General features: G+C 42.6%; 1 protein-coding gene across 5 annotated transcripts in view; it reads right to left on the bottom strand.

Moving 5' to 3' along the window:
- prdm16 (PR domain containing 16) overlaps positions 1-14,083 on the bottom strand; it is a 177,443-nt gene that overhangs the window by 22,408 nt on the left and 140,952 nt on the right. For all 5 annotated transcript variants that reach the window (XM_008275770.1, XM_008275765.1, XM_008275767.1 and 2 more), the window contains exon 4: positions 2,225-2,365. In XM_008275770.1, coding sequence (XP_008273992.1) covers positions 2,225-2,365 — 141 coding nt within the window. The remainder of the gene's footprint in view (positions 1-2,224; positions 2,366-14,083) is intronic.

Raw genomic sequence — 14,083 nt, 5'->3', positions numbered from 1 at the left:
ACACACACACACACACACATAGACACACACACACACACAGACACACACCACTCATTGCACTCTCGGCCATTTCAATCACTAGATGCAACTTGGCCTTAGAAACACTGAATGGGCTCGCTTTCACACCAGTTTTTTTTGGGCAATTGTTTGGCATTCTGAATGAATGGGAACAATTTCATCGGGGCAGACACACACACACACAGTCACACACACACACACACACGGTCACATACACACAGGAAAATGTTGATTTGTCTTGTTTTGTTGAGTCATTATTTAAGGAGCCTGAATATTTTATTAGAATGAAATTGCAAGCACTATTATGTGAGAACAGTTGTTGGAAATGTGTGTGTTTATTAGAAGTCTGACTGAGAAGGAAAAGACGTTGTTGTCCGCACATGCCAACACAAAGCACAGACACACGTATTAATCTTGTTAGAAAAACTCAAAAACCTACAGCACCTCTAAAGAAACTGTGTCCAGAGCGCCTGAGACAAACGTATAAAATATATAAAATACTGCCAAATTATTGCAGGAGCACAACTATCTAAATTATGGATGATCATGCACACATTTGTTCATCTTACATCATTAATGACAAACAAATAAATTCTACACTTGCTTTTTAAAAGGTTACCGCCTGCATTTGAATTTGCCTGGTGTGCACATATTTCCATAAACTCATGCATTGTGCATGCTGATGCGAAAAAAAAAAGAAAAGAAAAGAAAAGAAAGAGAAATCACTGAATGGTCTGTTAAATTATACATTTTAGCACTGAGTGGCTGTGTATATGTATGCGTGCACGTGTGTTTGTGTGGCGTTTCTAAATAAATGATAGGGTCATACCTGTGAGCCACTACACCAAGAAACTGAAGCAGAGCCCGTTTGCTGAGTACAAACAACTGCAAAACACATCAAAAAGCGACCGTGCACGTGGCCTTTTCTTGGTCCGATAATTCTCCACAATTTTCTCTGGTGCCCTGATTCTTTCTTTGACATTGTGTGGCAGTGGCAGGGGGCACTGATGTGAAAATCTTAAAAGGATTAGGCGGGTTGGTGTTGCAGCCAATTGGTGCTTGTCAATCTCGGAGGCCCCTGTGTGTTCCCTTCTCTTACTTGGTCCAAACCCCTTTTCTCTCTATCGGTCAGACTTAATGTCTGAAGCTTAAATGGACATACTAGCCTGTCCCCTTGGTGTGACAGAGTGACAGGTGGCAGATCAAGACATGAGGACAGAGAAAGGAGACAAAGTCAGCGAGGAACAGGCGGCTAGAGACTAGAGACAGGAAGGGGAACGAGCCGTGTAGGCAGGGATTAGGAAACAAATAAGAGCGGAGTGACAGGAATGTGGAAACACACAGCCAAGTCATATGGATGCATTTGGCTACTGTCATACTTGCTGTCACGTCCCATGTCAGGCTCTGGGCTCATTTCATCTCATTCTTATTATAAATTTCCTCCTCGTTTCTCCTTTGGATGCAAATTCTGCACTTATTTTATCATCATCGTGCGCAAGTGTGAGTTATCCTAAATTGAAGTGAGACTGAAATGTGTGTCGAGTAGCAGCACACGAACACCGACAGCATTTCATTTGAAGAAACTAGGACAAGAGTCAGCAAAGCAAGGCAGAAAGAAAAAAAAAAAAAAAAACAGTCTCCGCATGATAAACAGAAACAGAAATATGCTAATACATTGCAGCAGTAGGTTGCGGTACACACATTGCATGGGGTTAGGGTTAGGGCCTAGTTAAGCAGTTGGGGTTTTATGGGCAATGGCTGGGCATCTTTCCAAACGTATCCGATGCCTTGCCCAGGTTTCTTCAGAGCGAGAGGGAGAGTGCTGCATGAGAAGCAAAAAAAGAAGGGAGAAACTGCTGCCTCCACAGAAGAAGACCGAGCCCCGGATAATGGTTATTATGGGACTCGGGAGTGTCAGACTATTCTTCAGCCTCTTTACATGGGTCATTTCTTAACGGCACTGGCAACCGGCCCAGCCACAGACACACAATAGAGCCATTCCTTGGTCATTACCAGCGCACACATTTTTCTAGCACAATGGTAAACACACACACACACGTTCACACACATCAACCCAGCGTCTGCTATTAGTGGAAGGGAAACAATAACTTCGTCTCCGTCTGCAACATGGCGCTATTTTTATTTTTATTTTTTCAACATATCTGGATTCCAGATCCCACCAGGACAATGCCGTCACGTCACTCACCTGGTCTCCTGTGAGATGACAGGCGGCGAGGTTCTGCTCCTCAAATGACGGCGCGCAGCGGACGTATTTGAGCCAGCTGTTGTTGGTGGCATCCGGGCCTGTGTCCAGAGCAAACTTGACGTTGCCCATGTCGTCCACCACCTGTTGGAGAGCAACAAGTCAGACGTTAAAAAACTGACTAAAACAAAAAAAAACAAATGGGAGCTTCCGACAACTTCAAAATCAGTCGAAATACTAGTATAAATTACATTTTCCAAGGAAGTTCTGAGCAGCTATAAAGAGGCTCAGGAGGGTATAAGATTGCCGTGGCAGGAGTTTGATGTCATTTAACTTTAAGACACACAGAGCCAACATGTCAGTGGGTGTTAGGGCCACCTAACCTTGTCAATCCTGACAACAAGAAGGGGAAAGAGGGGAAAGGAGGAGGGAGTAGACAAACTGTGGCTTCTTTCACTTGTCTAAAGACTTTCTCTGGCACATATTGATCACCCTTTGTAACCCCTTCAGCCCCCCGAGACTCCGAGAGCGCGTCTCATGTTACCCGCTTTCACAGAGAATGAAGGTAGCGGTGAAGGAGGAAAAGGAGGAGCAGAAGAACAGAAGAGGGTCTTATTGTGAAATGAGCAGTGATGGGAAAACCAGGAGGGAGTAACAATGCTTTATGTTTTTCTGAAGAGAAAAATGGAACCTATCCTTAACTAAATTGTAAAATAAATAGTCAGCTGTGGCATATTTTTTGAACTACACACAGCGAGAAACATAAAGAAGTTGTCAAATTTGCCACAGAAACATATATATGAGGCAAGTTCTGGTGTATTTATGAAACGGAAGGCCAGAAAATGTTCCATTCTTGGCTCTTTTGAGTGCATTTGTATGTGTGTGGGGTGAAGGTTGGGGGGTGCTGGGGGGAATCTGGGGGTGGCTGAAACCCCCCAAGCCGGGGTTGAAGCTCTGATTTCGCCCCGGTGCTGCACGTGATACTGAGCCTGTGTGAATCCTCCAGGGAGAAGTGGGCCTGAGACAGAGCAACTCCTCTAATTACAACTACCAATCAGCCTGGCCTGAGCTCAGCGCTGACCTCTAGCTCGGCTCTCTGCACCCCTAATCACAGTCAAATGTCTGCTGAAGGAAACCGAGGTGTGATGGAGAAGAACCAACAAACCGTCTGACATTTTTAGATGTGCAAAGTTCGCGAACTTCTCTAACTGGCAGCTTTTTTTCTAATGTCATGTTCATGTATTTTTTCCCCCTCCAGCTCGTAAAGTGTGAATGGCCGTGTTCTTGTTGTCTGAGTGAGCGCGTGCAGGGAGTGTATTTTTGCGGGTGGGGGTGCAGGTGCCAAGTTTGGTGAGTAAATATGCAAAAAGGGTCTGGATGGAGGTGTGGAAGCAACTGCCGCGTGCTTGTTTATACGAATAACTGTTTTAGGCCGACGTACGTAGACACGGTTGAGGTAACAGAAACGCTGCGCTGCTTTGGAACCGAGGTACGAGTTTACCTTCCTCCCTAACAATGCCTGGCTAAAAATAATTCATCAAAACCTTGACCGTGTGTTGAAGAACCCCCGAGCTTGAAATAAAAACTGTGGCTGCTGCTTATGTAAATGCATTTGCTGATTGTGAGAGTGGAAAAAAAGAGGCTGTTTATGCAAATCGCTCCCTGTCATATTCAATGGCAGATAAGGCGATACCGTCCAATGGAGGAGCTTAGAAATAAATAAACAAACAAAGATTCTCATCCATCCTTCCCACTCAGCTACTGTCTCTCCTGCTCCCAGTTTACAACTTAATCACACAGCTTGATAGAGTCCAGGCTTTTATTTTATGTGTGAAAACAGTCACTGAAAACTAACCAGGCCTCACACACACACACACACACACACACACACACTCCTCCACCTAACATCATTTCTACAGCCGGCGGAATCAGAGTGCACTTGTCACGAGTTTACTGGGAAGCTGCAACAGGTATTGTAGGTGTTTTATGATCACATGGAGGAGCGATCCAGTCAGGGTTAGTCCTCCTGATTTTAGACACACACACACACACACACACACACACACACACACACACACACACACTACATATTGGGCATGGCAGTATTCATACACTCTCATTTCGCCCCCCCCACCTCTTTTCTTATACACAAACCCGAGGGTTTGATCATGGATTTAATGAGCAGCAGACCTGTGTGTGTGTGTGTGTGTGTGTGTGTGTGTGTGTGTGTATGTTGTCTGGGAGGCCTGCTAACACCCTGTCTCGGGGTGGAAGCCTGATTTATAAGGCTTCAAATGAGGGGCAACAGAGAAGGAGAGCCAGAACAAGCTTGCGGCTGATTGTTTGTTTATTTACCTTTACCTTTCTTTTTCATCCCCTCCACCTCCCTCCATCCACACATGTCACACGAAGGAGGAGGAGGAGGAGGAGGAGGAGGAGGAGGAGGAGGAACCGGCTGGAAATCATCAGCTCCACGTGTGAAAGAGTTTCAGCAAAACAAAGCAACCAAAAGCAAACTTAGCTATACTCAGAGTTCCCCTCCCTTCTCTCCTCCTTCAGCTTATAGGCTGGAAAAAGAAAATGAAAGATATTGGGAATAATGTTTTTTATATTCTTAAAACCATCTTGTACTGACTCTATGTTGATAAAATTAGTTTTTCTCCTTCTGCTCATTTGGGCAGAAATCTTAACTGTCCAACACTCTTTACTGATCTCCTTCATTCTCTCTGATCTCCCACAAATTTAAGGTCACAATTAACCAATTTATTACAAAAAATTGTGGCTTTAGCAATCACTCTAATCAAATTCATCGCTGTGCTCTAAAAAAAAACATGGCAACGCTGCTAAAAAGGAGTCCAACAAGGCAAAAAAACAACAGTCATCAGATGCTCATGCAGGTTTTATACAAACACCTAAGTTGGTAAAAAGTCATTTGGGAAAGAAAATGAAGGCGTACAGTAAATGTATTACCCAAACTGCCAACTGTAAACATTTATCCCAGTTTAAATATTGAGTTCCTGGTTCCAATTTTGACCGACCAAACTGGCTCGCGCATGGTGTCATTGTGTAATGAGGGATTACTGTCAACATTTCAGGGGTGTTCACTTTGAGTTTTACCTTCAGATGAAGCGGTTCAGATAAACAGCATGTCTGATCACTGCTTGTGTTTCACACTATGCAGCGACTACAGTGTTTTTATAGTTGATACAAATGATGGCGAAAACTATGAAAATGGGATCAAAGTCGTATTCATTAAAGAAAATTATACTTTAAGGTCAGTGAAAATACAAAAAAAGTTACCCCTATTATGTTTATTCATTCTTTCATTCACTTCTTTATCCTCCAAAAACACATTTTAAAAACTGTAGATTTCAGAACTTGATCTATAGTTTGACTTGATTAAACAGTATCAAAGAAAGAGTCGCTTGACAGCACACACACACACACACACACACACATGCACACACACGCAGCAACACATGCACGCGCTCAAAGACACAATGAGACTTCACTGAAAGAGAAGCGGCTCTAAGTGGACAGGATGCAGAGCAAACTCCACAGGAAGCTCTGATAAGAGCACGACACTTATATCGCTCCTCACAACACAAAGGGGAACCTTTGACAGCTAGGAACCTTTAATGGCTGTCTCGGCATGCCCTCTCCTCCGCCAGTTACATCTGACGGATGTGTGTGGCGCACTGGGCTGAATTAGTAGAGGAAAGTTGCTCGCACGGTTAGACGTTGGTGACAAGGTACATATTATTTTCTGTTTGATGGAGGGCAGAAAATGGAAATGGCAGCTCGGAGCGCGGTGGCGATTGTCATTTTGATGTGAGATGGAGATAGAAGCAGACTTACAACATGTGAGACATAACTGCCAGGTTATTGTGTGTCTCTGAGGGAATATTTTTATGAAGTGTGATCATGGTGCTTTGTTGCGCTGCCCCGGCTTTCAATGTGTGAACACACCCTAGTTTGCATGCATTTGTATACATGTGTGGCAGGGAACAAAGTAGGTTTTGTTGTTTCAAAACTATAAAAATGAAGCAACCTCATTCCAACTAGTCTAATAATGTAAGAAAGTGGACAAAGGTTTGTTTTTTTAAAACTATTATATAGAGAAAGATCAATGATTAGCAGTGATTGGTAATATCTGCTTCATCATTTTTGCCAAATAACAAATCAAGTGTCTAATCTATGTCATGATTTAGGTGACACAGAGAAAAGCACACAGAGAAAGAGGCTCTTTTCAACAAAAGATTTCTCTGCATTGAAGGTTTTCCTCGCTGAAAACAGGAAAGCAGCGCATGATTCACCTACTCATATCCTGGGGAAGTTGCAAACAAATGAAAAAGGTTGTTTATAGAGGAGGAAGAGAAAAGAACAGGGGACATATTGTCCTTCCATATCGATCTGGCTTTTAATTTATCAAGATGTGTGAAAACGTAGAGGAAGAGAAGCACAGAGAGATAAGGAATAAAGAGGTAGGACGCAGGATTTACGTGCACTTCTTCCTGGATGAGATAGGGGGCAGCCTGGCATGAAAAGCTCTGCAGGTAGACGAGCAGAAGTGGAAATGAAACTTCCCCTCCCTCTCTGCAGCTGTGCACACACACACACACACACATATATATATATATATACATAAACACAAGGCCGGGGTGGTTGTGGACAATATAAAAATGGTAGACAGAGCAGGAATTACATGCACACACACACACACGTATACGTTGTGTTTTACCCTGACGAGAGGGACAGTCATGGAAACAGAGCGGTGACAGTGACAGATTGAGTGGCTGTGAAGTGGGGCTGCGGAGCCGGTTGTTAGAGGTGTTGCAAATTAAGGTGCGGGACGACTAACAAGAAATAAAGAAGTGTGTGTTAGAGTGTGTATCCTTTCTGGAAATGGGTCTGTTTCCAGTTGGGAGGCCCCCCCCCCCTTTAACATGCACACACAGACACACATACACAAATAGGCAGCCTAATAAAGCAGCTGACAGAGTACAGATCACGACAGCCTCCAATGTGTTTGCGCTCATTCATACGTGTGTGTGTGTGTGTGTGTGTGTGTGCATGTGTGTGTGATGGATGGGGGCCTGCAGAGAAGACCCCGGCCTGCCACATCACTCAACAGTCTAAATGAGTGTGTGTCTGTTCACGTTTGTGTGTGTGTGTGTGTGTGTGTGTGGAGGTGAGAGGTGGACAGGCACACAAGGGGTCCTGCCAATAAACGCTCTCTTACAGCGGGAAGGAAAAAGACAGAATAAATGAGATTATTCATATTTTATTAACTTCAGGGGACTTGGGTGAGGAAGATGTGGGAAAGTTATGCTGTGAGGAGGAAGAGGAAGGAAAAAATTAGAGGAAAAAAAGTGTCCACACAAAGTGATAAAAGCATGAAACACTTCCTACATGTTGGTAAGATGAGGTTGTGAAGTTTTGCGTTTATGCAAGATTTGTAAGACGAAAGGAAAAAGAACGAGGGTCTCAATGAAAGTTAATAGATGTGAAAAATTGAGAAAAAATTTCAGAGTTGTGTTTGAATATCACACTGTATTATCCTTTATAATATCTGCAAGAAGAAAATAAGAAATTATAGTTGTATCCAGTGATGACACAACACAAAGATCCAAGTATCTGCACTGAAGAGTAACTCTCAACCTCACAGTTGATATCATTTTTGCACAACATTTACTATTTATTACATTCTACAACAACAAATCTATACGTGTATTTTTTTTGTTTACGTGCTTAAAAGGTTTAATCAGTAGCTCTGAAACAATCTCTGAACATCTTTTTGCAAACACAGAATCTCACTGACCCTCATCCGAGTCCTTAGAAAACAGCACGCAAATCACATCGTTTCAATTTGTCAAAAATGCTAAATTGACGTGGGAGAAACCACACAGCAGAAAAGAAGCAGGGGGAGTCGATGCATTTCCTGATAAGGCCTTAGTCAATCCCAGTTAATTCAAAAATCACACTCTCGCCCTGGTGTAACATTCATCAACCGGGGAAATTTGCTCTTTTCAGCACTGCTCTGATGATGAAGTTGACAGCATTTGTCAAGCATGACTCATTCACTTTTTTTTTTTTTTTTTTTTTCACAGAATTTATTTTCCCAATATTTTCCCAGTCGCTTCAGAAATTTAAACAGACTTTATATCCTAGCAGTGGGAGTTGGTGTTAATGCTGCACATCCTTCTTCTCTTGACAGTTTCTTTTTTTTTTTTCTTCTCTCTGTCAGCACCGCAAAATCTCATCTTTCCCGCCTCTACATGCGTGTACTGTCCACAGAAAGCTCTGTGTTAAAAGCACAAACGAAGAATTTATTTTTCCAGCGAAACTCCGATGACACTCAAATATTATTTCAAACAGTGCGAACTGACTTCGCCCGTTAAACTGCGCTGACAATGTGTCTTTTATTAATGCACGTGTGTTTAATAACTCGGAACAAAACTTTGAAATCAGTGAAAATATGTTGAGTCCAAATAAAGAGAGTCAGTAGCAGAGTCGAAGTGTTTCATCAGAAGGAGCCATACTGTGAGTAAAGATTGGGCCTTTAAAAATAGAGTGTGTGTGCCTGTGTGTGTGTGTGTGTGTGTGTGTGTGTGCAAGCCCTATTACTGATGCTGGTAATAGTACACCTGTGTAGCCATGTCTGGCAGCCTAATGACAGCTAAAAAGGAAACAGGCTGTAAATCCACACACACACGTGCACACACAGACCTACGCACAACACACACACACACACACACAAGTTTTATTGAGGTACGAACCCGTGTGTTAAATATCGCATATTTACTGTTTGTCTCTGTCAAAGGCACAGGTGAACGCCACCATAAAAAGTGTGCGTCTGTACCTTGTTCGAGGTTTAGATGTATCACCAGTAAAACGTCTGTATGCAAGGTGTTGGGAGTGTGTGTTCAGCGTGTGTGTGAGCGTATGTATGGTGTGTGTGAAGGTGAGTGAAGGCGTGTTAAATGTGACCCATTTTATCTGGCCAGGGCAGCCATCGACATAATTAAAAACCAGGCAGGCAGGCCAGGGAGGGCCTGGGGCCTTGTAAAAGCCATCTGGGTTGTAGTGTGAGTCTCCGTGTGTGAGTGTGTGTGTGTGTGTGTGTCTGCATGCATTGTGAGTGTCAGAATGTGGCCCTGCTCACTAATGACCCGACTTGCTTCTATCAAATCAGCGTCTCTGCAGTCACCGTGGCACAGCTATCATTTGTGGTGAGCGTGCATGTGCCGCACTGAAAACATGCATGTGGAAAGTTCTCCCACACTCACCAAATCACGGGGAAGTCAGATCTTGTTTTGTTTGAGTTCCAACCATCCAAGTTTTCCATTTAAAGCAACAGAAACCTAAACACAAGTTCCCATGCACGTGGAAATTTCGGGCTGAGGTGGAATTACGTAACTTTGCAGAATTCAGTGGACGCTAAAAATCAAAAAATGTATTTTCTTTCAGCACATTTGTTGTTTTTTCTATTATTACCATGATCAGAAGACAACTTTTTTTAGGTTAATAATTGATAATTAATTCAACATTATGAGGCAAGTTTAGCATCACTTCACTTTTGTGTCACTTGATATGAAAATACAGACTTACATGGATCAGCTTTAAATGCATTTCAGCCATTTTCTGTTAATGTTTCCATTATTAGACCATCTGTCTTCTACCAAAAAAAAATAAAACAAAACAGAACATTTTGCAGTATTTGGGGTGGCAATCTGTCTAACTTGAAACAGTGGAGGAGCCATTAATGATCACATGTGTGCGTTATTTTTAGCATCATGCCACTGTGTCCACCTCCGCACCCCTGCAGCTCATCTGAATGAGCAGGTTGCCATGTGCGGGGTTGCCAGGTTAGGGTAACTTAAAACAGGAAGTGTGCGCGCTTTAAAAGAAGAGAGGCAGCGACTTTTCAGGCTGGACCTTGTTAATGAAATGGCTTTGTGTTATTTACAGCCCCTTGTTAAAAGGCTGAATGAGTGTGTGTAATGGTGACTGCGTGTGTGTGTGTGTGTGTGTGAGAAAATGCGCATGCTTGTCCATGCCATCGTACATACGTTGTGTGTGTGTGTGTGTGCAGGTGTCTGCTGCTTTTTGCATGTGTACATGTGTGTTTTTTATGTACATGTGATATGTTCAGTGTACAAGCGTGTGTGTGTGTGTGTGTGTGTGTGCAGAGGTTGCCATCATGCTATGTCTGTTTTACTGTTGCACAGCCTTTTACAGGCAGCTCTTTATGATATGTATTTAGGGCAATTAGTGAGGAGATATATTGGCTCATTATAGTGAAGCAGGTGCAGTGTAAATGGGGAAATATATGAACAGTACATCAGGGTCACACACTCTGTCGGTGGTGTTTGAAGGATAACAACTTGACTTATGCGTGTGACAAACAGGAGCGCACACACCGAATCAGTCAAAGCCGGACCAAAGACACGTTTTCTGTCAAAGAAATCAGACGAAGACCGGTTATCGCATTTTGAACTCGCCTAAAACAACAGTTAAGAGGAGCACAGAGTGTGTAAACTGGTTAAACATTAACTGAGAGGAAGGCCCAGTTAGTAAAGTATGTGTTTACTGGTTGGACGGAGCGCACAGCCAGCAAAGTGGTTGTTTATTGGCTACAGGGACTAATGTTGGGCTTGTCTCACAAACACAGACACACATTAAACCCATTTAAATGCACATTTGTGTAGAGAACGTGATGATAATCCGAAATGACTGAATTCTTGTTTGTACAAAACGGAGACGATTCCAGTGGAAAAAAAAGGTCTTCAGGGACAAGGCCTGAATTTTTGTGTTTTGTACTATTTGAATCTTGGCAATGAGCTCCAAGGCAAACCTGGAAAATCTGAAATATTGGGGAGGGAAAAAATGATACGAATAAATAATGAAACATCAAAATGAGAAGGGTACAATGTGGACGTCCAAATTTAATCACAGCGTTCTCCCTTTTTCTCGATGATCTTAAACATCGGGGATATGAAACAACATTTCCTGAGCTCAAGCAAAGCAGCTATAAATCAGTCAAATCTTATGCATCCATGCCAAGAATAATGACAAATAATAATGAGGCGAGGAAACTTGCATTCAACACTGACACAACTTGACCTCCACTCTATCGACTGACATCGGAAGTGAAACACAAAATGGGACAATTCCAGGAACTGTGCAAACACAAATAGGGAAGTGGCGCTCGGGACAAATTTGTAGAGCACGTAACACTATTAATTATTTATTGACACCCAAATAAAGGAATACTTCCGGGCTTGGCTCTGGAAAGATGAGATGCGAAGCAGCAGACGGTAATAATAAGAGCTCTTAATAAGGTGCAGCATTGACTTCAGCGTTTGTGATTGTGGAGGGAAATATAGGCAGAAGTTCATTCTTGATCATATTTCGAGTGATCCAAACCAGACAGTTCCAATGCGAACTTAGATTTATTTTTTTTTTTAGTCTACATCTCAGTGGCTGCTCTGTATCAAATCTATCCCATCAGCTACCTCATTCCTCGAATCTAAGAGAAGCAGACTGACACAAAACAGAAGATGTCACAACTGTCTCAAGCTATCTTCTTTAACTTTTGGTGCAATGCCATTTCGTCCCCGCATCGTAGAAAGCTGCGTCGTCCTTCAATGTGCTGAGATCAACGAGCTGGCGGGACGGAAGAGACGAGATGGAACGAGAACTAAAAGTCAGAGAGTGACAGTCTTTCCGTTTCTCACCACCGTCACCAGCTACAGTCCACCTGGGTTTTTCTACAGCAGGCTTGAATTTCAGAACCCAAATCAACAAAAATGCATTGTGCAGGAAATTGGTGCCCAAAAAAAAAAAAAAAAAGCATTTCAGTGCAGCTGGCCAGGACAGCATGTGGCAGAACCCCTGTGTGGCTGCAGGCCTGCGGCTTATTGGAACCATCTGAACAGAACTTTTTGTTTACAATAACAACCAGACTTCACTTTCTCCTCTCACCACCTCCCCTCCTCCTCCTCCTCCTCACCTGTAGCAAAAGGCCAGGATTTACTCCTCAGCCTGATGAGCCAAGATTAAAAGAATTGCTTCAGAATCTAAATGTATGAAATAACAGCTCAGCAAAAAAAAAAAACAACATCCAATCTTCCACTTCTAGACAAAGACCTTTAGAAAATGAGAAATAAGTACGGCTGGCAGACGTGTCATCTTGATTAAATTTTATAGAGCCACATAATTAACATGAATAATGTTTTTTCCACAAAGCGGGGAAATACAGTAGTGTGCAAAAGTTTAAGGAACTAACGCAGGAGTTGCACAGCCTGAACTCACAGGAGAAGTACGGTGAGTTCTCCCAGATGCTTTGGACAACCTACCTGCCAAGTACCTTGAAATGCTGTGCAAGTGTACCAAAGAGAACTTGTGCTGCGCAAGAGGCGGTCACACCAAATTTGATTCAAATGTTTCATTTACTGCACTTCGTATCAAGTCGATTGATAAAAAAAGATTTATGGCATTTGTTTTTTAAAGGGTTAGGCTTACAATTTTGCACTGTTCTGTATATACGGAGGGTTGTAAATGTCCCTGCATAGTTCTTGGCTGCTTTACAGATGACCCTGTCTGGGGAAATTCAGTTTATTTCTATGGCAGCAAAATGTAAAAAAAATAGCAGAAAATTGTCGATGGACAAGTAGAATTTTGCTATTCTTGCCAAACCGAGGCTACAAACCCCCCAAAACAAAGTTCTGTCTTACAGGAACACGGCCTTATTGAGATAGCTTCAGTCCAAATATTGCTGTGAATATGCAAATAGGTACTGCTTTAATACACAACAAACACATCTTTCTTCGTTGTGAATTTCAGATAAAATTCTGCCACATATTTAGCCCAAATGGTATCACATGAAGTCGAACCCAGAATAAAAGGTTCACTTGAAAATAAGAGAATTCTATTTTCTAGAAGCAGTAATAGCATTTTAATATTTTGTAATAACTGCTATATGTATAAATCATTAGCAACAGTTGCTGGTGATATTAAAACAGCATAAAAATGAAATTTAAAAGTAACAATAGCGAGATTATTAGTTCATGAATCATTATTGTTGCTATAGCAAGGTGACTACAGCCAGCTTTCCTTCCTCTTCTTCTTAAAAAAATCCAACCCTTGTCTCCTTTTAAAGCAAAAACACGACATATTCAACCTCATGATTTAGTCTGGAAGGCGTGAGAGGAGAGACCCTACCCAGTACAATTAACAGCATAAAGGATGCTATGAGACGTGTTACTCTAATCCTGGATGATGATGAATATCTGGCTATTCTCACCTCGACTATAGATTATTTAATGTCTGTGCTCTCTCTGTGCCATGCAAAGCAAACTGTAGATCTAAGTGAGTGTGTGCTTCTGTCCAGCACCGGCGTCTACGTCTCACTACGAACATGGAGGGCCCAACATTCCCCTCTTCTCCCCTACCAGGGGCTGAGACTACAGCCAGGACAGGAGGGCCAATAAAGCTTTCTCTCTCTGAGTGTTGGGCCTGCTGGCAAGAAACAGAGGAAAAGACCTATTTCACTGTTGTGTAAACCATTGTTTCATTTCCACACTTCTCTCTCTCTCTCTTTTTCTGCTCTGATATTTCACAGGATTTTTGGCTCCAGATCAAGTGTGAACACAATACAGCTATTGAGATCATGGTTCGCACCTCCTGGCCCGGTCTGTGCGAGCGTTAGCACCCGCAAGCTACCGCACCGACTGCCATCACCGCTTCTTTCTTTTCCTTCCCTTTGCCTAATTTTTTTTTTATTTTGACCCAGGATGCGGCGCAGACAGACAGACTCACCACACCTCCATCCCCCCCCCCCCATCTTGTCATCTTAAC

The sequence above is a fragment of the Stegastes partitus genome, unplaced genomic scaffold (genome assembly GCF_000690725.1).
Source record: "Stegastes partitus isolate 25-593 unplaced genomic scaffold, Stegastes_partitus-1.0.2 Scaffold58, whole genome shotgun sequence".
Classification (NCBI taxonomy): domain Eukaryota; kingdom Metazoa; phylum Chordata; class Actinopteri; family Pomacentridae; genus Stegastes; species Stegastes partitus.
This window is presented reverse-complemented; position numbering and strand designations above follow the sequence as displayed.